This window comes from Xenopus tropicalis, chromosome 5, assembly GCF_000004195.4.
Source record: "Xenopus tropicalis strain Nigerian chromosome 5, UCB_Xtro_10.0, whole genome shotgun sequence".
NCBI lineage: Eukaryota > Metazoa > Chordata > Amphibia > Anura > Pipidae > Xenopus > Xenopus tropicalis.
The window spans coordinates 64,609,202-64,631,900 of record NC_030681.2 but is presented as its reverse complement, the minus strand read 5'-3'; the positions used below and the strand labels follow the sequence as shown (position 1 = coordinate 64,631,900).

Genomic DNA, 22,699 nt, shown 5'->3' with positions numbered 1-22,699 from the left:
CAAAGCTGCAAATTGGTGTCTCATTTTACAGATTAACAGGCAGAGAATGGTTGTGCTTATTTTTTCTTCCTCAGACCACTAAGCTCTTTGGTTTGATCCTTTGGATACCTATGTTTAGCATCGACTTCTATTTGATAGTGAGGATTGGAAAGCTGAATCTTTTAAGTTCCCCTCCCCTCCTTTACTTGCTCAGAATAGATCTGATTCCATAGGGCTTCAAGTACCAACTCAATAGCTTCTTTCTGCCTTAATCAGCCTGTAATGGATCTAATGGCTGTTTTGTCATCCTTGGAGATCTGATTTTCTGATGTTGTGTCTGCTGCTGCAGCTGCTGCTGTAAAGGAAATAAGTGTGTGCACTGCCCAAAGGAAGGCCAGTTAGCCCCATTAAGGAGATACAGGCAAGGAACAGCCTAGCTGCACAGTGGGATACTTGAAAATCACAGATGGACAGCACTGGTAAGCACAGAAAAAGGTGTCACATCCTTTCAAATAATGCAGCATTTCTTGTTTGAATCTCTTATAATTCTAGCAGTTTTAATTCTTTTCAAAGCTGTTATGTTATTGTATAGATGTTTCTCTGCCAGAGCAGCTTGGCTTCTGTCATGTTGTTGAATTAGACGGTTATGCTATTTTTAGACTTTTGCATGCAGGGGTGTTTGGTGCCCAGGCTGAGTTTTCTGAAAAATTATATATACACATATATATGATGTATGTATATAGAGCAAATCAGAGGGCAGTATACAGTACTGTTTTCTATATGCTAATAATATTCTATTTCTATATTACCCTTTTGTTTCTTTAGTAGCCATACATTAACAAACATAACATTACCATGACTTGTAAATTCAAACAACTAAAGTGCAGCAATCTAATAATTAGGCATGTTCTAATTTTTCTAATTGCTGCTTGTAGCCTGACAAACATTGCTCTGCAGATTCATCTGATAGGAAATTACTTGATTTTGCTTTATTCTGGTCTTTTCATTTTTGTTGTGTCATAACTGTTATCATACTGCAGATCTGACAGCTGGCCTGGAATTAGGCATAACTGAACTGGGTCTAGGGAAATATGACATCTTCTTGCTTTGCACTTTAAAATATAATGGTGTTAAAAAGAAACAGTCTTGTGTCCATGAAGTTGCTATACTGTCAGCTGAAACTGTCAGCGTTAGATCCGAAATAGGAAATGTGCTTGGCAGGTGTGAAATCAAAGCCAGCTGGAGGCTATTCCCTGCTATTCTTACAGCATCTGGATACATGACACTGAAACTCTCCTTATTTCTGCTAATTTGTTATTATATGGGAAGAAATCATTGTGACTGTATGTCAGCTATCTGGAAAAATGCTGAGTGTGGAAACCAGCCATCTGCAAACTGAAAAAAGAAAATGTTGGAAATGTTTTTGTAATTTTAATTTAAAGTAAATTTTGGGTATAGTTAAGCTGTTGGATATGGCTACATAGGTTACTGTCCAGGAAGATATGTACTAGTCTGCTTCAGTACATGCCTATCCAGAAATTATTCTGAGGTCTGTGCTATTCCCTGACTTTGCTGCTCTCTGTATTAGCAGTAGTTTGGATCAAAATTCTCACTATCCACTGTGGATCCCTTTGACACTATCATTAACTTTAGGCAATAACTACCATGCAGATTGACTTATAGCCCTCCCCTAATATGCCAGATTGGAAGTAACCCATGGTAGGGTGCGGGTGTTTTGCAGAGATGATAAAAATACACTATGTGCTATAAATATAATACTTTCACAAAGTAAATAATAATGCAAAAATAAACAAGAGTCATTTATGTTGTTAGAACATGTTAATTAATAATTTGATAATACAAAAAAGCCATGCTTAACTTGTAAAATGTTTACCTTTAAAAAGTGCTTAGTAATGCAGTATGTCACCAGAAATGTATGTTATTACAAAAATAGTTATTAAAAATGACCCCCTTAATAAAATACAATATTAGCATACAACACTAAAGTCGCAACAAGGTTACATGGCCTGTATAAAAACATTATGGCTCTGAGCCTTAATATGGTTACTCTTTTTTATATTGTTACAGCCTTACTGCTGAGATGTCTCAACTCCCAGCTACACAACTGCAGCATTATCCAACAATGGTGATAATGCTCTTTTATTGTAACAATAAATGTAAACTCATCTATAAGTTCCAAATATACTGCAAGAAGGGCATGTGCACAGTTACTATTGTTATTTGAGAGTTAATTCCAACTGGGTTGTAGATCATCAGCTAAAAGGTTGCAGGTCTGACATCAGTGATAAGGAATAACAAGTCCTGCAAGCATCCTTTCACCTTCCCTAATAAATGAGGTCACAAGCCAGTTAGTATTTTTACTGCGGTGCACTATAAATATGTTTTTGCTGTCTTCTGTAAGATTAAAGGAAACCTAGGACATCTCAAGGTTTTCAAGGTCATTTGCAAGCTCTTCTGTAGACAAAGCCAAGTTGCAGCCACACAAACTTAGGAATGGTATAGGCTGCATTTTCCAAAGAACACTCAATAGTCATTAAAATGTTAAATTATATATAAACACAAATATACATTGTCTACATCAGTGATAAAATGGTTATGGGAGCTGGTAATCAAATCATCCAGGCAGCAGGTCAACAGAAGTACCAAAGGCTCACCTACCTCCACACAGATGAGACACCTCAAGCCAAGTGTTACTTAGTTACTTTCTTTTGTGTTGTATTAACAATGATCAACAATATTAAGTTATGAGAGCTCTGTGGTCTGTACAAAGGTACAAGACCTCCCACAGTAGCCAAAAAGATATTTGATTTTAAACTGGTGAGCCATAGTGATTGGGGAAATTTTTCGGCAGGCATGGATTTGCTGTGAAATTCTGTGTTTCGCCATTGGCGGATTTTTTATTAAACGCCTGCAAGAATTGGTGCTGGAAAAATTCGGCGAGTAAGGACAAAGTCGTGAAGTCAAAAAAGTTGCAGTCACCTCAAAAAAAGTCACAATCACTTCAAATACATCACATCAAAAAAGTCGCGCAGTCGCCGCTTTTTGCGGATGTTTTGCCATTCCGCAAATTTTTCCATAGTTCTGCAAATTTTTCGGTGAAGCAAATTGAAATATATATATATATATATGTATATATATCACTAGTGAACCATAAATGCTGTGTGGTTAAATACATATCCTGCTGCTTGTTCTTACAGAAGGTGTTATGTGGGAAGCCACTGGCATTTGGGGCTACATACTTGTTAGATTTTTGCCAGCTAGAGTTGGAAAGACACTTCTAATCCAGAAGGATGCACAGTGTATTATTCAATTTGTGTACTACATACATAAATCAGAAGTATTCTTTTTAAAGTAAACTTAACCCCCAGCTTCCAGTTTAACTATTTGGGTCCCGGTACTGTAGCCCCTGCTACATCCCGAACAACATCAACATTGCTGTGCTCTACAAAATCAACAGCCAAAGCCAGAATGAGAGAGGTTTCCACTGCACAAGCCCCTGCTTGAGAATAAGAGGCTGAGGGGAGTGATTTTCTGCAACTTGCAAGGGTGCAGGGGGGACTGTACAGGGACCCAAATAAAAAAAATTGCATTTCCTGTTGCAATATTCTTCATTACGTATAACAGGTTGTCCTGTGTCCTGTGTCCATATTGCCTTAGTGATGAGCGAATCTGTCCCGTTTTGCTTCGGCAAAAAATTAGCGAAACGGCGAAAAAACTGCAACAATTATGTGCATTTTTCCGCACCAAATGTGCCAGTTTTGCAACAAATCCACCAATGACAAAACTCGGAAATTCACAGAAATTTATCAAACATCTTTATAGATTGATGAGATCAGTCCATAATGATTACGTGATTTTTTCAACTGTTTGACAAATATTTTTGAATTACTGTAAAAGTATTGTAATTTGAATTGATAGTAAACCTGCAGTGAACTCTTCAATATTTCCAATCTGAATTTACCAATCTGGTAAATCTGCCCCAAAATCTACTTCCTGCTACAAAGAAATTTACTATACATAAAAAAGGCTGAAAAACTCCTATGAATGCAATTGCAGTTTAGCTTTACTTTATGACAGCATTTATTAATACTGATTCATTCACCTATAATACATCATATCAAAATAAATGAATATAGTAAATCTATACCATTAGAGTAGTAATTTTTGTTTGTGAAATCCATATTTGTGTTTGGATAGCACACAAAAATGATATATATATATTTGTAGGCTGGACTATATTGAATTGATAATGTTATACAAATAAGTCTATAGAGCCACTGGGCAGATTCAACCCTGGGGTCTATACATAAGCATTGCATTTACAGAGCTGTAACTGTGCCAAGTTGTCTAACTCCACCCCAAATTTTTTAATTGGCTGGGAAAGCTCTGTAATACATCTAATCTGATGGGAAAAAACTAAAATGTTTTCATACAAGACAAATCAATCCCTTTTATTAAAACTAACAAGCGAATTCTGTATTGCCTGTTGGTCAGCTATATGTTGAGCAATGTTAAACTGGTAATATTTCATTTTTATCTTAAATGTATTTATGTTCCTATGTTTAGAGAGCTGTACCAGGAAATAGTTAAATTATAACTGGTTATCAGTTCTAATGCACTCAGGTGCCTGGAAAGCACCAGATGGAAGCTCTGACTAGTGAAAGCTGGTGATATTTCTCATTGAATGAGACATAATAAGCACTGCCAGGAAGCATCTTGCTGCATCAGTGTCTTGAAGGGCAAATGCACTGTGATGGTGTTATAATACCAGTTTCTCAATAAAAGAGCTCTACAATCGTACAATCTGTATCTTACCAGTTTAAGATTTGACAAAGTAAATTAAAGAATTAAATGGACCCTTCAGGGAGGTCTGTCCTCTGTGTGCATTTGGTAGGGATGCACCAAATCCAGGATTCGTTTTGGCCAAGATTTGCCTTTTTCAGCAGGATTGGGAGTCGGCCGAATTCACGTTCCTGGCCAAACCGAATCCGAATCCAAAAAATCACATGACTTTTTCTCTAGAGGGGTTCATGTCACCATATACAAAAAGATGAATAGAAGTCCTTTTCAAATGAAACACGAACCAAAATTATTTTTTTACTCATCAACACATGTTATAAACTCATTTAGAATTCTCAGCTGTCAATCATATATTACCTACCCCACCTCTAGGCTTCAGGCACAGAGGTGCAGCAGGCAACTGCTTTCCTAGGTGTCACAGCACTCCTCATATTTCCCTTCCCCCAGTGAATGGGCATGGGTATCAGGCCCCCATTTTGGCATTTTGTCACTATTGTAATTTTGGTGCCAAGCTTAGTGGGTCATATTAGCCCATTTCTTCACCAGATGATACTTATGTCTTAGGTTTTGTTTAGTGAACTCTCTAAACAAGAGGATCTAGCATTGTATGGCCAGCTTAACTGTATTCAGCTGTGCATTCATAGGATGGAGGTAATAGACCAAACAACATGCAGTTTAAAATATTATTTTGATTTCTATATAGTCCTGCATTATTTCATAAATGTCAGTAATACAAGTAACACTAAAGATTTTTTTTTGTGAAACCCCCAGCCTAGGTATGGTCAAGAGTGCCTGCTCTCCAGTTTTAAAATTTGACTTTTTGGACTTTCGAAAGCTTGTGTCATGATTGGTATCCCAAAACCCAGAACAATTGCCAAGGTCTCAGTCACAGCTCACACTTCTGCCTATAACAGACACCTTTGGGTTCGGGAGGAGCCCTCTGCTACTCGGGTGCCGCCAGGTCATAAAGTGAGAGGATCAGGGCAAAGGTTCTAAGTGAGCAAGGGAACCAGATAGTTACGGGAGGACCGAGGGAGCTTACAAGAATCAGAGTCAAGCAGGCTAGGTTAAAACCAGAACGGTAGCCCAGTACAGAATCAGGATCCAGAAGCAGAGTCAAACAGGCAAAAAGTCAGAATACAGGCAGGGGTCAGATGCAGACAGACAGGACAATATGCGCACCTAGGAACTATGATAACGGGCGTGGGAGAAACTGTGAGGAAGGGATTTAAAGGCTAGATAATTAAAGATTCAAAACAGGTGTTGGTAAATAGAGAGCACCTGTAGCCATCATTCCTGCCTGGATAACTAAGGACATTATTGAAGTGAACCACAAACCCAGCAGTCCTGCTCAAATAGGTGAGCGGCAAGGAAACTGCACAGCACACAGTGGTTTCCTGGTTCAAATCCAGGCAGGATGTTACAGCTTGCCAGAATTATAATTACACATTTATTACTCTTTAGGCATAGGCACTTGGTAGGATGAACCTGTTAATCACATACATACACAGCTTTCTATACATATATTGTAAGTTCATTTATACTCTTTGTCACACACAGAGTTTGTCAGATCTTCTTACACACAGTTCCCTTACAAACACACAGTAACACGAAGAGGGGTGTATTTATAAAGGCAAACATCACTGGTAATGTGCAACCAATCAGCAATTACATTTGACCAATCACCTACAAGTTACAAGTCACCTATTAAAGGTCGCCATATACAGAGAATGATTATATGAAAAGATGTCATAATGGCCTTTTCAAAAGATACAAAAAGATTTTAGATCTATGTACAAATCCATATAAACCTGTGGTAGAAACAGTATATACAAGAAACAGAAGCAATGTAACAATCGTCATTGGTGGACAGTTTGTGGCCTAAAGTTCCTTTACCAACGAACAACAAACGATCCATGCTATACCTTCATTTATAGATTCAAAGCAGAGCGCTGCACTTGCTATTGTTTTACTAATATCAGCACAAAAAGAAAAAAAGAAGAGATTATTGTGGAGCAAACAATGGCTTATGAACTATGAGAAGTTTTTCCATATGGGTCCATTGAAAGAGCTGAAAAACAAAACCCTGATGATTGCAGAAATTACTTATGGATTAATTACAGATGTTGGAGAGCAGTTTTATGGCTCTGATATAAGCAGCGTTACCACAGATTTCTAAACAAGACACATGTATGAGGCATAAGATTTAAAATTCTCAACGGGAAGTTTTGCACAGGCTTTAGTGCACCTCATTCCTGAAACATTTAGGGGTATAGTTATCATGCTGTGTAAAAAGTGGAGTGAAACATTACTGGTGATGCTGCGCAGGGCAACCAATCAGCAATTAGATTTAAACAGTCAGAAAATGAAAGCAAAGCATCTGATTGCATGCTATGAGCAACATCACCGGTGATGTTTTACTCCACTTTTTTCACAGCATGATAAATATACCCCTAAATGTTAATTTAATTGAAGCACTAAATGCAAAATATTTAAAGGTAAAATCTTTTTTGTTTTTGCTTACAAACTCTGAGATTCAACCCCTGCCAGGTTCAACTCCCACAGTCAGCAAAGGGCATGCAGGGTATGGCACACACAGGGACCATAGGCCAGGCAGGGTATGACACACACAGGGAGCATGGGGCAGGCAGAATATGGCACACACAGGGAGGGTATGGCACACACAGGGACCATAGGCCAGGCAGGGTATGACACACACAGGGAGCATGGGGCAGGCAGAATATGGCACACACAGGGAGGGTATGGCACACACAGGGAGCATGGGTTAGGCATAGTATGGCACACACAGAGAGCAAGGGGCAGGCAGAGTATGGCACACACAGGGAACATAGGCCAGGCAGGGTATGCCACACACAGGCAGCATGGGGCAGGTAGAGTATGACACACACAGGGAGCAAGGGGCAGGCAGAGTATGACACACACAGGCAGCATAGGGCAGGCAGAGTATGGCACACACAGGCAGCATAGGTCAGGCAGAGTATGACACACAGGCAGCATAGGGCAGGCAGAGTATGGCACACACAGGAAGCATAGGGCAGGCAGGGTATGCCACACACAGGCAGAATGGGGCAGTCAGAGTATGGGACACACAGGGAGCAAGGGGCAGGCAGAGTATGGCACACACAAAGAGCATGGGGCAGGCAGCGTAGGGCACACAAGTAGACCATCGGGCAGACAAAGTTTAGCACCCAGGAAGCATGGGGCAGGCAGAGTATGGTGCACACAGGGTAGAGCAGAGCAGGCAGAAAAGGGGGTAACCCAAGACTACACAAACTGATTTTGACCACTCCAAGATTAACAATGTATACTGTTACACAAAAATGGCACATTGTCTTTACAGGTGTGAACAATGCAGGGGCCATTTAATCTGTGTTAATCTCATTACTGATACCATTTTACAAGGTAAAGTGTCAAAGCAGCCAGACAGATTAAATTCCACACAAGGGGGCCGTGGGCCACCCGTTGGGCAGCATTGTTATAGAATATGAACAATAAAGTATTGTAGAGAATAACATTTATTAGACTCACAAGAGCAAAAACAAAAGCATTTTACAAAGTGCACAGCATAAGTAAGAAAGCATTAAAATGAAATACGCACAGCATGTACCTATAATATACTGTATATACTAAACCGATAATTTAACAATATAACAACTATATTACAAAAACAAATGCAAAAGTGCTCACAATCCAATTTGTCAAGTTTATAGTTGGAAATATTGTGGTTGTTGCTGTTCTGTTTTAGAAGTTGAAAAGTTATTGTTAAATCTATTATAGGAGATAGCATAGATTTCCATGTATTTGGCTGTTCACTTGGTACCACAAGCAAAGATCTGATTGGTTGCTATGGGCAACATAACCAGAGATGTTTGTCTCCAATGTTCTGTGTGTCTTCACCCTAAAATGAAAACCAGTTCACTTTCACTGTTTTGCACTGTGTAGTACATAGAATAACAAAACCATAGATAATAAGAAGAATGCATGTTCATCACAGGTATGTATTATCCTTTGACTGTTGTGTTCTAAGATCTGTGTAAAGGGCTACTTGCATACTTTGTCAGGTAGTGTTACAACAGTTTCTGTCTGCATTTCTTCTTGCAAAAGAATAAAATTTCACATATAAAATGGAATTGAAAGCAGCTGCTGCTTTCACTTACTTGAATTACATAGTAATTGTGATATAATATAATGTAGGTTAAAAAAAAACCCACACCCTTTGGGTTTTTTTTCTAGCTGACCAGAAAAAAACTCTCCTATATATGTTCCCTTGCTAAAAAGTCATCCAACCCTTTCTTGAAGCTGTCTAATGCATCTGCCAGTACAACTGATTCAGGGAGGGAATTCCACAACTGCACAGCCCACACTATAAAAAAAACAATACTCCTCTGCCACTTTCAGAAATAAGTATCAAAAAAAGATACAGAAAAGTAAGCATGCCTTTCCACATTTCATGTATTGTGGTCACACAATATAAAGATAAATGTATATTTTTAAAACTACGAACATGATAAACCAGGAGGGACTTTCATTATACAACATATAAAAGGTGGAGGAACGTACCAAAGTGGTAAAGAAAAATCAAATGAATTAGTGGCAAGTATTTTCAATTATTTTAGTAGAAAATAAAATAAACATAACTCTTAAAACCTTAATAGCTTCCAAACATGAAAAGAACCTTAAATACTGCACAATCGCATTCTACTCGCTAGTGGGACCACTTATTTTTCATGTGTGTGTTGTAACCTTATTACAGTGACCAGCACACATGCTTTAGCCTCAATATATTTTGTACATTTTGCATAGTTCTAAAATGTTTGGTCCATGTTCTCTAGAGGCTGTCAAGAACAGTAAATCAGTACATTGGATACCTATGCCAAATAAGCTTTTAGGCATTGGTAATTCTCCAGCATTCGTTCAGCCAATGTTGCTAATAAACAATGGTGAATCTCTGCAAATGCTCAAAGCCTATAGCTGTAAAAGAAAGCACTGTGCGAGAAAACAAATGTATCTGCATGCTCAGACGGTGCCGGATGACCTTAAATTATAAAATAACTGGATGAGCCAACAAGCACAGGCCTTTCAATCCCTCCTTACTGTATGTCACATAAAGCTGTAGAAAAACCAAGGAGGAGTCTTGTCATGATAGCTGTTTTATGTTTTCTTTTAAAAGCTTTTCCGGGATGAATCATTAAATATTCATTAAAGGTTGTGTATCATGTCAAAGCCATCTTATATACATTTACAGATTTGATTTTCTACAGTTTTTTTTTGTAAGTGGCAACTGCACTGAGTAATATAGCACCTATGCAGACCTGGACCAAGATTCAAAATAGGCCCTGACATTTTAAGTACACAGAGGCCCAAACAGTGCCCCACCAGCCCACTAAATAGTAACTGTTTCACATATGAAACTGTGGGTGGCCGTCATAGCTAGCTATACAAAGCTTAAAGGGATTCTGTTGTGATTTTATGGTGTACTTTTTATTTCTAAATTACACTGTTTACATAGCAAATAATTCACTCTACCATTTACATTTTTATTCTTGAACCACAAAATTTATTTTTTTTTTAGTTGTAATATTGGTGTATAGGCAGCCATCTCAGTGCATTGTGCCTGATTCTGAGCTTTCAGAAGGAGCACTACACATTAGAACTGCTTTCAGGCACATTATGGTTTCTCCTACTCGATGTAAACGAAGGAGACCCAAGCCAGACTTGGATTTTTTTACTATTGAGTGCTGTTATCATATCTACCCTTAACAATACAGGTGTCAGCGACCGTCTATCTTGCTACTTTCCCATTGTTCTGCTGATCAGCTGCTGGGGGGGTAAGGGAAGGGGTTGCTATCACTCCAACTTGCAGTGCAGTAGTAAAGTGGCTGAAGTTTATCAGCGCACAAGTCACATGACTTTGGCACCCTGGGAAATGAAGAATATGGCTAGCCCCATGTGAAATTTAAATATTAAGCATGAAAAAATCTGATTAAAAAAATGGATTTCAATGCAGGAATCTGAGTCTAAGTGGCTTGCTTTTAATGTGCTGCAAGGTTTACAAGCAGAGAAAACATGGAAGAATTTTCCGAGGATTGATACACTCACAAGGAATACATCTGACTTGGAGGAAAACATCTTTAATAAATTAATGCAATAATATATGTAATAAATTTTACCCAGGACAGCCACATCAAAACAGAATAAGAGGTTCCTGATTCTGACTCTTTAAAAAGTCATAATTATGACTTTAAAAGTCATGATTTCGACTTTTTAAAGTCATAATTTTGAGTTTAAAAGTCATAATTTCGACTTTGACTTGTGATCTTTATCATATGACTTTTAAACTTATAATTATGACTTTTAGTTTTAACAGCAGGTTTTGTACAAACAGAAAAGAAAATCTGACTCTTTAAAAAGTCATAATTATAGTTTAAAGGTCATAATTTTGACTTTTAAAAGTCATAATTCAACAGATTTTTTTTCTTTGGTGGCCCCACTGCTCTTCCGTGCAATTATATACTTTTTGTCCCCAAAAAAACCATTCTGCAGGATATAAACATTTAAATTCTACAACTGTTAACTTTGTCTGTTACTTTGTACAAAATATAACATTCTTAATATATTAGCCCTGATGAAAATATGAAATTGAATCTTGAAAGCCCTCAATATTTCTTTTTCTGAACTATATAGTGAAGAGAAAAATTTTCTAGTGACTTTTCATTAACACATGCTAAAATTATATTTTACTGTTCCTATGCCAGGCTATTATTTGTGTTGTTGCTAATTAATGTCAGAATTTTTCTGCAGCAAATCCCTATTCTTAAGATGGTCATTCATGGCCCAATATGGTCTGTTAAATTGGCCACTTTAGTGTCATTTGTGTGGATGCAGGTGTCTCCTGACAGGACTGCATAGATTAATCTGATTGTAGACTGTGGTACCAAAAGATTAAAAGTGATGTTCACCTTTTAAAAACAGTCAGAAAGCAGTCTGAATTTGAACAGCCCCTTGTGAAAATAACATTTTTATAAATCATCTTTATTATTTAAAATGTTTTGTTTTGAAGCTACAGACCAGGATCAGCCCTACCATGATCTGCTCTCTCAGTAGAGGATTTCTCAGAGGACTTGGCAGGCACCTGAAAAAAAAAAGTTCACACTAAACTGGGCATACCTTCCCTCTCCTGCTTTATTTGCATATCTGATACCATTGGCTGCCAAGATTCAGCCAATACGATCAATGAAATTCAAATGAAGCAGGGGCGGGCCAAGCAATGACAAAGGAGGAGGACTATGGGTAGGCAGGAGAGGCTTCTGCCTGGCGCCCCCTAATCATTGCGCCCTAGGCAGCTGCCTCTTCTGCCTACCCCTAGTTCCAGCCCTGAGCAGGAGAGGGAAGGCAGTAACTAGTTCAGTGTCAATTTCCTGTTTTGGGCAGAGTGCAAGTTAGTGTTTATGATCCCTTCCCAAGACTGAGGAAAGAGCAGAGAAGAGAGACTTTTAGCAGTGCTGATCCTGGTCTGCAGCAAAACTGCACATATAAATAATAAAGATATTTTACAAAAATGTTTTTTTCCTGACAGGGCCTCTTCAAATTCAGCATTATTCAGCAAATTAGCCCCATTAGGTCCACAAATGAGTGCAGAGATTAATGAAATTGCCATAAGAGAGGAACTAAAAGGAGAAAGAAGGGTGAAGAAAAAGCTCAAGCCTAGGGTGGCGTGATTTTAAAGTCAGCATGTCACCCAGCCACATTTGTTTTTTTGTGACTTTTTAAATATCCCACATGCCAATTCCCCAGTGCTCCGGGACCCAATGAGGAACAATTGTGCATGCGCAGGCAAGAAGGGTGTCTAGTGTATGCATACAGGGGTGGGGGCCGATGGTTGGTGTGTGGAGGCTGGCCTAGGGCCCAGTTATTTTAAATCTTGGGCTGTCACTGCAAAGTTAATTTGCCAGAACGTGTTGTAATCTGCTTTAAGTAAATTGAAGAGGTTGTGGGAATTTCATTCATATTGCAAATTTTCAGTTGCACTCTTTAGTAAATGTGCACCATAGCATGCCTTAAAGCCTAAATAATCTCGCCTTCCCCCTACCCCAACCACCGCATATGTTTTGATTGTTACAAGTCATAATTTTAATATATTTCACTCATCTACAGAAACGTATACCTATATACTGTATGTTTGTTGTTGTAATAGTATCGTTAAAGCAGTAATGTTAATACTATAAAAAATAATATAAAAGATGTGACATCACTCTTATAAGATGTAAAATGCTTACTTACTTTACTTAAATATATGTACCATGAGGACATTTTTATTTTTGCAAACATTTTTCAGTTTAGATTTAAAGTTTAGATTTAAAGGGCAAGTAACTGAAGGTTCAGTGTTGATAATTTCTGGTATACCCATTTGATATAATTAACCATGTCAGCAGTTTGATATAATTCTATTGTTCCATAATAATAAATAATGTTTTGTTTTGGTTTTCAAATAGTGAGTTGCCAGGATGCAGACATGTTTACTCTCCCACTGGCACAGTGTTTAGTATTACGGTTATATAATAATTAGTCTTATTTTTCGTTATGATCAGATCACTCTAAATTAATTTGTCTGTTCTCCCCATACTTGTGTGGGTTTCTATTGGGTGTTCCTGCTTCTTCCCACAATCCAGTAACATACTTGTAGGTTATATGATTCTGATTTTCCTTTTAGTATTAAACAGATTACTGATTTCTGTAAAGCGCAAAATAAGTCAGCACCATACATAATCTATTTTTACGAAGAAAGCCCAAAAGCTAGTTTTAATTGACAGATATAATCAGTGAGTTTGGCCAATATTTAAATCATAAATATTGTTATATATGACAAGCAACCTTTATAAGACTCTTCCTTCCTGTGCTAGTGACATGCCTGATTGGATTAGGGCTTGTTTTGGCTGGTCAGGCTACTATTGTGTGTGGTAGATTTACCAATGATCTGTCTACATGGGTGTTAGGTTGAATATACTGATTACTCTAATTATAGAATCCTCTGAAGGAAAAAAATTAACAAAGAAATCTTTTTTTTTTCAAAACAATGGTCAAAAAATGTATGATGATTCTTTATCCCAATCAATGCTAGTGATGAATCTTTTGATTTTGAAGTGCATATTGACAAAGCACTCTCAACTTGCCGTAGATCACAAAATAACACTTTAGAAGCTACAGTCAGTACAATAATACCTCTCTACTGGTGCTCTGTTTATCAACATTGTCTACATTATCCATCATTGTAACACTGCAAGTGTAAAACAGACCCTGTGTTATTCTATGTAGACATAAATTTATGCTTAAAACCCTTTGCATCAGTGGTTCTCAACCTTCCTAATGCTGCGACCCTTTAATAAAGTTCCTCATGTTTTGGTGACCCCCAACCATAACATAACCATATGACCATCAAAAATATGTGTTTTCCAATGGTCTTAAGCAACCCCTGTGAAAAAAAACCCTACACCCTGAAAAAGTACCAATATCCGCTACCCAAAGATTGTCACCACCCAGATCAGAGTGGTCAATACCCTAACCGCACCGCACCCCTAAAAATGAGGGAAAAAATCACCTCTGACTATGGCATAAACTCAAAAGTTATGACCTGGTATGGCATGACCGGACAACTGATAGAACTAAATACCAACAGGAATGGGAGTCACACATAGTAGAATCTCTCATGAATGAACAATGAACTGAACTTTTTGGCGGCATGGTATGCACTTCTTTAAATGTTGTCATTAAAGAGAAAATCTATAAAATCTTTTACAGTTGGTACAGATCCCCAGCACAAATAAGGAAATTGCGGTGCGGTGGCTGATAACTGGCATAACTGGTGGACCTGCCCAGCTGTAACAAAAAAAACTGAAGATAGGGAGCACCTTCCATTGATTCAGAAAGAAGGGGAAAGAAAAAAGTATAACCCACAGTGTTGCACCTCCCCCTCTTTCACATTGATAGTTAAAACGTAACCTTTAATGAGATCATACAATCAATAAAGGTAAAAATAAAGTGTGCTGAGCCAAGTTAGTAAAGTTAGGGTGGCCCATTACCAATATAAGCACATCTTGTTATTCATGTAGATACTCAGATATTCCCACAGACTAAACCACCCCAGCCTATAACCTAATCCTGGCAAGCACCTAATATTTATCACATGCCATCTGTTGGCTTATATTAATTTAATAATTTGGCACCTAAGGAAGAAATTCTTTATAAATTGTCATAGAGAAGCTATGCTAACAATATATAGGTAGCTTGTTATTTGCTGGTTTACCAGGTTGACTTTCAGTTGGTCCTCACCCAAACCGTGATTTTTAATGTAATTTTAACTCTACTAACTTGGCTCAGCACACTTTATTTTTACCTTTTTTGATTGTGTAATCTCAACAAAGTTTATGTTTTAACGGGGTAATTAAGTATGCTATCAATGTGAAAGAGGGGGAGGTGCAACACTGTGGGTCATACTTTTTTCTTTCCCCATTTTTCAGCTCTAAAACAAACCTGATCCAACATATTCTTTCTTATCTCACAACTACTTCAATAACATTGAATCAGAGCTATGGTCAACATTGTTGGGCAGACGCCTTCTGGACATACCTTATAAAAAACTTGTAATCCAAATCTGCAACAAGGTGTGCCCTTTTCTCTAATGTGGAAATTACTTAGCCCCCACCAACAAATGGTCAAAATGAAAAATATGGTGGATCGCAGCTAACAAAAACATTACTTACATGCTAAAAGATAAGCTGGGCAAATATGACCAAATCTGGGGCCCCTGGAAAAACAGACAAACTCAGAGTGTGGACAATGTTCCACAAAGCAATACCTGATTGTATTAATATGACAGGGTGACAACAGGTTAATGTTGTTCTGATTTTATAACATTTTATTCATGTTTCTTCTTATTGTTATTACTGATTTTGAAAACAATAAAAAAATCATTGTCGCAAGGCAGTTTGAGTGCATGTGTATGGTAAATAAGAACCTATTTGCACATGTAGATACAAGCAATTTTTTTTAAACAAATAGCAAAACACATATTTTTGCATATACAACATATCTTTTTGCATTATATACTGTTTTGTTGGACATCTATAAAGGTGGCACCTGTTAACATAGTAGGATATAGCCAAGCATGGTCAAGAGCTAATGTTCCTTCCTGTTCCTGAACACAGCTGTGTTTACTATTTAGCACACTTCGCTTGACTTACCCTGTCAGATGTGCTGCCTGAGGTCTGTAATTATAACTGATAGCGCTTCTTCCTACACATTGCCAGTACAGCAAAAATAGAAAATGTTTGCCATGCTTTATGCTTGTGTCTTAGTCTGTACATATACACAGAATCTAGAGACTGTATCTCAGGGATCCCCAGCCTTTCTTACTCCTGAGCCACAGTCAAATGTAAAAAGACTTGGAGAGCAACACATAAAAATTCATGGAGGTGCCAAAAAAGGGCTAAGATTGGCTACTAGGTAGCCTCTATGCACACTAACAGCTTACAGGAGGCTTTATATGGTAGTGAATCTTGTTTTTATTCAACCATAACTTGTCACCAAGTCAGGAATTCAAAAATAACTACCTGGTTTGGGGGCACTGAGAGCAACATCCAAGGGGCTGGTGAGCAACGTGTAGCTCCTGAGCCACTGGTTGGGGATCACTGCTGTATCTGCATTTAGAAAATCAAACTTTCATTACAATGGAGAAGACAAGCACATATTTTATGCTCCCGTTGAAATACAGTATAACAGCTGTACATTAATTGTGATTTTAACAACTATTGCACTATTACATATAATTAATGTATATAGGTATAATGTATATAGGAACGTTGTTTCAATATGAAAAAAATTGGGTAGTGCTCTTTAAAGTTCAGATTCTATATTTGACATACTGATAAAGGGCAGCTCAGTGGCTTAGTGGTTAGCGTTGCTGCCCTGCAGTACTGGGGTGCTTTCTAGCCAGGGTACTGCGTTCAGTGTGTATGTATTTTCTCCCCTTGCTTTCCTTCTGCACTCCAAAAAAATACAGCAAAGTTAATTAGCTCCTGCTAATTGAGCATATTGTGTATCTTTGTGATTGGGATTTAATTCTCCACTGTGGCAGGGATGCCATAACATTGCATGGTATGAATGCATGCAATGTAATGTAATGTATATAAAGGGCTGCAGATATGTTGACACTATTTAAATAAAGTATAATATGCAATATTTACTTCTGTTCTAATCATGTGCCATGTTAAAATAAATATATATATAAATATATACACACAGGAAAGAACAGAGCACACCCTATTAGTACACAAATGCCCAGGGTGCTTGCAAAAAACAAATATATAGCAAGACAGTGAGCCGCACACGCAGGGACTTTGTTAAAAAACAAAAAATGTATTTAATGAAAAAATCCAACGTTTCGAGCACCAACTGTGCTCTTCCTCAGGGACAAACCAGTTTGTCTGGTTTGTCCCTGAGGAAGAGCACAGTTGGTGCTCGAAACGTTGGATTTTTTCATTAAATAAATTTTTTGTTTTTTAACAAAGTCCCTGCGTGTGCGGCTCACTGTCTTGCTATATATATATATATATATATATATATAAATAGTCCATAGGGTGCACACCATTTGCAGCAACAAAACCTGGGTGCTAGTACAAAAAAATGCACTGGAACAAGGACAGCACTCCTAGGATTTAAAGAATTGTGAGCAAAATGTAAATGCAAAAATAGGTTTATTACTCAACGTTTCGGTCTCACACAGAAACCTTCATCTGCAGTGAAAAACAAAAACAAAACAAAAAAAAAACGTTTTTCACTCCAGATGAAGGTTTCCTTACAGAGCACTTTACAAAGGTTATACATCATTCACATAATTGACAGGGTAGATGAGGTAGTGGGCATAGCAAGGGAAACAAAATTCTCACGCTGGTAGTAGTATTAAATGTATGTTTACTAATGCAAGGAGTCTGACAGGTAAAATGGGAGAGCTGGAGGTACTGGCATTGGAGCAGAAGTATAATGTGATTGGTGTTGCTGAAACTTGAAGGAGTCACATGACTGGGCACTTAATATTGGAGTTTATACATTGTTTTGGAGGGACGGGGCAATAGAAATGGAGGAGGGGTGTGTCTGTTTATTAAGCAGGAAAGGGAAGTTTGAGAACAAACTTCATGTTGGGTTGAAAAACGTGAAGTCACTGAATGAAATCTGATCTGTTGTTGGCTCCGTCCACGTTTTTAACCTTGGACCACAGTTATATAGTAAAACCACTGTGCAAAGTTTGGGGACCCTGGTTTTAATGGTGTCTGAATGGCAGCAATGTAAATTTCCCCACTAAAAGTCAACGAGTGACATCTGATTGGTGGATCCGCCCACTTTTTCTAACCTGGAACTGCAGTTACCCAGTGACTAACTCTGCAAAGTTTAGGGACCCTAGGATTAATAGTTACAGAACAGCAGCAGTTTAAATTTAAACCAATAAAAGTCAATAGGTAAATTGTAATTGGTGGTTGGTGGGTGTGCCCACTTTTTCTAACCTTGAGTCGAAGTCACCCAGTGATAAAAAGTGGGCACACTGGTATAAATAGTGTGAGAATGGCAGCATTTTAAATTTAAATCAAGAAAATTCAATGGATGGAATCTTATTGGCTGTTAGTGGCCCAACCCGCTTTTCCTATGTTTGAACTGCAGTCCCCCAGTGACCAACTGTGCAAAGTTTGGGGACTTAAAAATTGTGAGACTGACAGCATATTACACTTCACCATTGAAAGTAAATAGGTGAAATGTGAACAACTCTGGAATTAATACTTAAATAATGGCATCAGTTAAATATAAACCAATGAAATTTAATGGGTGGAAATGGATTGGCTGTTGGTGGCTGGTAGCTCAACCCACTTTTCCCAACTCTGAACAGCAGTTACCTGGTGACTAGCTCTGCAAAGTTTGGGGACCTTAGTATTAATATTTAAAGAATGGCAGCAGTTTAAATTTAAACATATGAAGTCTATAGGTGAAATCTGATTGGCTGTTGGCCCCGCCCACTTTTCTAAACTTGGAACATAGTCACCCAGTGACAAACTGTGCAAAGTTTGGGGACCCTGACATTAAACATGTGAGAATGGCAACAGTTAAAATTTCCTCACTGAAAACAATAAAAGAAATGTGATTGACTTTTGGCGGCCCCTCCCACTTTTTCTAACCTTGAGTACGAAGTCTCCCAGTGACTGAATGTGCAAAGTTTGGGAACCCTGGCATCAAACCAATAAAATTCAATAGGTGAAATCTGATTGGCTGTTGGTGGCTCCACCCACCTTTTCAAAACTGCAGTCCTCTCGTGACCAACTGTAAAAAGTTTGGGGACCCTGGTGTTAATTCTGTGAGAATGGCAGCAGGTTGAATTTCCCCATTAAAAGTCAATAGGTAAACTCTGGCTGTTGGTGGCTCTGCAAACTTTTTCTTATCTGGTGCCTAACTCTGCAAAGTTTGGGGACGCCGGCATTATTACTGTGAGAATGGCAGCAGGTTGGATTTCCACCAAGTCAATAGGTAACATCTGATTGGCTGTTCATAGCTCCGCCCACTTTTGGGCATCCAGCAATCAAAATATTTTAATTCAGGCTGACCCCATGACTATGTGATTCAAGTTTGGGGAGGGTAGCCTCAAAGCTGTAAGATTGGCAGCAGTTTCAATTTCCCCATAAAAGTAAATGGGTAAAATTTGGTTGGCTGTTGTTGGCCCCTCCCACTTTGGGATCATCCAACAAATGTCGCTGTTTCATTCGGGGTGACCCCATTATTATGTTATTCAAGTTTGGGGGCTGTAGCTTCAAAGCTTTAAGTGTGGAAGCAGTTTGAAAATCTTCCCTGTCAAAGTGAATGGGAAAATTGGGGTGTTCGGAGCGGCGCCATAAAAAGACGAGGGGCAAGGTCGCTTAGAAAAGCACAAGCAACCTGCTCCACTATAGGGCGAAGAAGTGTGGAGAGTTTGGGTGTTGTACCCCTAAAACTGTGAGGAGTAGCGTTTAGAAAATGGGGGGCGCTAAGAATAATAATAATAAGAAGCGACAGAATAAGCCAAAGTCGAAGAACAGTATGTTGGGGTTTTCAACTCAACACAATTAAATATTAAAGAGGAAGTGATGGTAGTAAATGAGGGATCCGAAGCCTTATGGGTTGAGCTTCTCACAGATAGCAAAAAGTCCACTAAATTTATGGTAGGGGTATGCTATAGACCCCCTAATGTAAGCGGAGAGGAGGAGACTCAGCTCCTGTTGTAAATAGAAAAGGCTGCTAGTTTGGGGCAGGTGATAATCATGATAATGGGGGATTTTAATTATCCTGATATTGACTGGATCAATAGTACTGCCAGGACAGTAAATGGGAACAAGTTTATAAACTTGTTCACAGGTTGTTGAAGAGCCAACCAGGAACCATGCTATACAGGATCTAGTGATCTCTAATGACCCGGAACGAATAGCAAATGTGCAAGTAGTTCAACCCGTGAGTAATAGTGACCATAATGTTATTCCATTTGATGTTTGGGGCAGTAAACAAATATACACTGGGGCAACAAAGACTCTGAATTTTAGAAAAGCAACTTTTAGCTCCTTAAGAGCATAGATTGGGGCATTATGTTTTCTGCTAAAAACACAGAGCAGAAATGGTTGTCATTTAAAATGATATTAAATTATTACTGTTCTGTTATTCCATTAATAAGTAAATGTTGAAGTGTTAAGAATCACCCTGTGGCTTAATTCTGAGGTAAAGAAGTTAATAGGGAAAAAAAGGAAAGCTTTTAAGAAATATAAGTCAAAGGGGACAGAATCTACATTTAATGAATATAAACACTTTACCAACAGCAATCTGGAAGGCAAAGATAGAATATGTATGTATGTATAACTTTATTTATAAAGCGCTACTTATGTACGCAGCGCTGTACAGTAGAATACATTAATATAAACAGGGGTATTATAATAGATACATACAAAGTATTACAATAAGCACAAATAAATACAAGATACAGTTGCAATAAGTTAAGAATCAAAGACACAAGAGGATGGAAGTCCCTGCCCCGTAGAGCTTACAATCTATATGGGAGGGTAACTTACAGACACAAATAAGCAAATATAAATGCTTTAGGTCACAGTGGGTGACATTACAATATAAGTGCTAATAAATAAGGAACGCATTGCGGCAGAGGCTAACCTTAAAAAGTTTTTAAAGAATATTAAGATGTAGGTTAAAGGAACAGTAACAAAAGCCGCCGGTGCAGAGAGTCAGCTGTGCCCCCAACCCCCTCGGCAACGAGCCAAGGGGGCTGGCAAGTTGGTCCAGCGATGCGATTGCATCGCAGGACCTAGCTACAAGCAGCAGACCGATCGCATGCGTCAGCTGCTTGTACTGTTTGTTCCCCTGCTCCTAGCTCCGCCCACACACTTCCTGTGCTGTGAGGACTGCAGAGAGGACTGCCTGCCTGTGATCCCTGAGACCTTCTGCTGGTAAGTGCTCTTTATTTGCCTAATACACACACTTACACACATTTACAGGCATTTACACACATTTACACACACATCTACACACAATTTAGTTTTTTTTCCGATTTTGCACACTCTAGCACACTTTAGCACACTTATATACACACTTACACACTATCACACAAATTTTAGATGTGTGCACACATGTATACACAATTTTTTGTGTATACAAAATTTTTTTTTTTTTTTACCCCTTTGTCTTTAGTTTTTTCCCTAAAAATTTTATTTTGGCAGTGTGACTATTGGATCTATTATTCTAACCACTAATTACACTGTTGTGTGACTTATTTGGTTATTTCATCTATTTACACAATTTTTGTGGTTTTATTGCATTTTTATCCCTGTATAACTGTTCCTAATCTGTTTTTAGCATAGCTTTGCCATGCGGTACTTTAGTGTAGAAAAATAACTTTACCTATTTTGAATTCCTCAGAATGTGTACTTTCCAAAAATATATGGGTTTCTGGGGGTCTCTGTATGGTTAGGGGGGTGTTATGCAAAATACGCTGACAGGGGGCTCTGTGTGCAAAAGCTGAGTTGGCAGGCGAGAAATCCATATGCGCTATTTTCATTTTGGGGTCAGTACATACCACAGACTTTGGTTTATCTATGCATATTGGGCATCAAACTGTTCAGTAGCCCTTAGGTGTTCCTATTTGGGGTGATTTGCCTTTGTATGCAAGTAATTGTGTGAGGTAAATGCAGCAAATCGCAACATTTTTATACGATTTTCTGAAATGTCATAAAAACGACTAACTTTAGGAAAGCTTTGCAGATTGGTACTTTGGTGCAGAAAGGACTCTTTACCCTTGTTGGATTTGTCAGAATGTGTACTTTCCAAAAATATATGGTTTTCTGGGGGTCTGTGTATAGTTAGGGGGTCTTACAGCACATCGCTGTCAGGGGGCTCTGTGTGCAAAAGCTGAGCTGGCAGGCGAGACATGCATGAGCGTTATTTTCGTTTGGGGTTCAGTACATACCACAGACTTTGGTATATCTAAGCATATTGGGCATCAAACTGTTCAGTAGACCTTAGGTGTTCCTATTTGGGGTGATTTGCCTTTGTATGCAAGTAATTGTGTGAGGTAAATGCAGCAAATCGCAACATTTTTATACGATTTTCTGAAATGTCATAAAAACGACTAACTTTAGGAAAGCTTTGCAGATTGGTACTTTGGTATAGAAAGGACTCTTTACCCATGTTGGATTTTTCTGAACGTGTACTTTCCAAAAATATATGGTTTTCTGGGTTTTTCTGTACAGTTAGGGTGTCTTACGGCACATAATACACGGTCATTGGGCTTTTTTTGCAGAAATTGAGTTGGCAG

At 38.3% G+C, this 22,699-nt stretch overlaps 1 protein-coding gene across 1 annotated transcript in view; it reads left to right on the top strand.

The window, feature by feature from the left end:
* The first annotated feature begins 220 nt into the window (after positions 1-220).
* phactr2 (phosphatase and actin regulator 2) overlaps positions 221-22,699 on the top strand; it is a 116,483-nt gene continuing 94,004 nt past the window's right edge. The window contains exon 1 of the mRNA XM_031902023.1: positions 221-458. Within this exon, the coding sequence (XP_031757883.1) occupies positions 446-458 (13 nt within the window). The 5' untranslated portion in view covers positions 221-445. The remainder of the gene's footprint in view (positions 459-22,699) is intronic.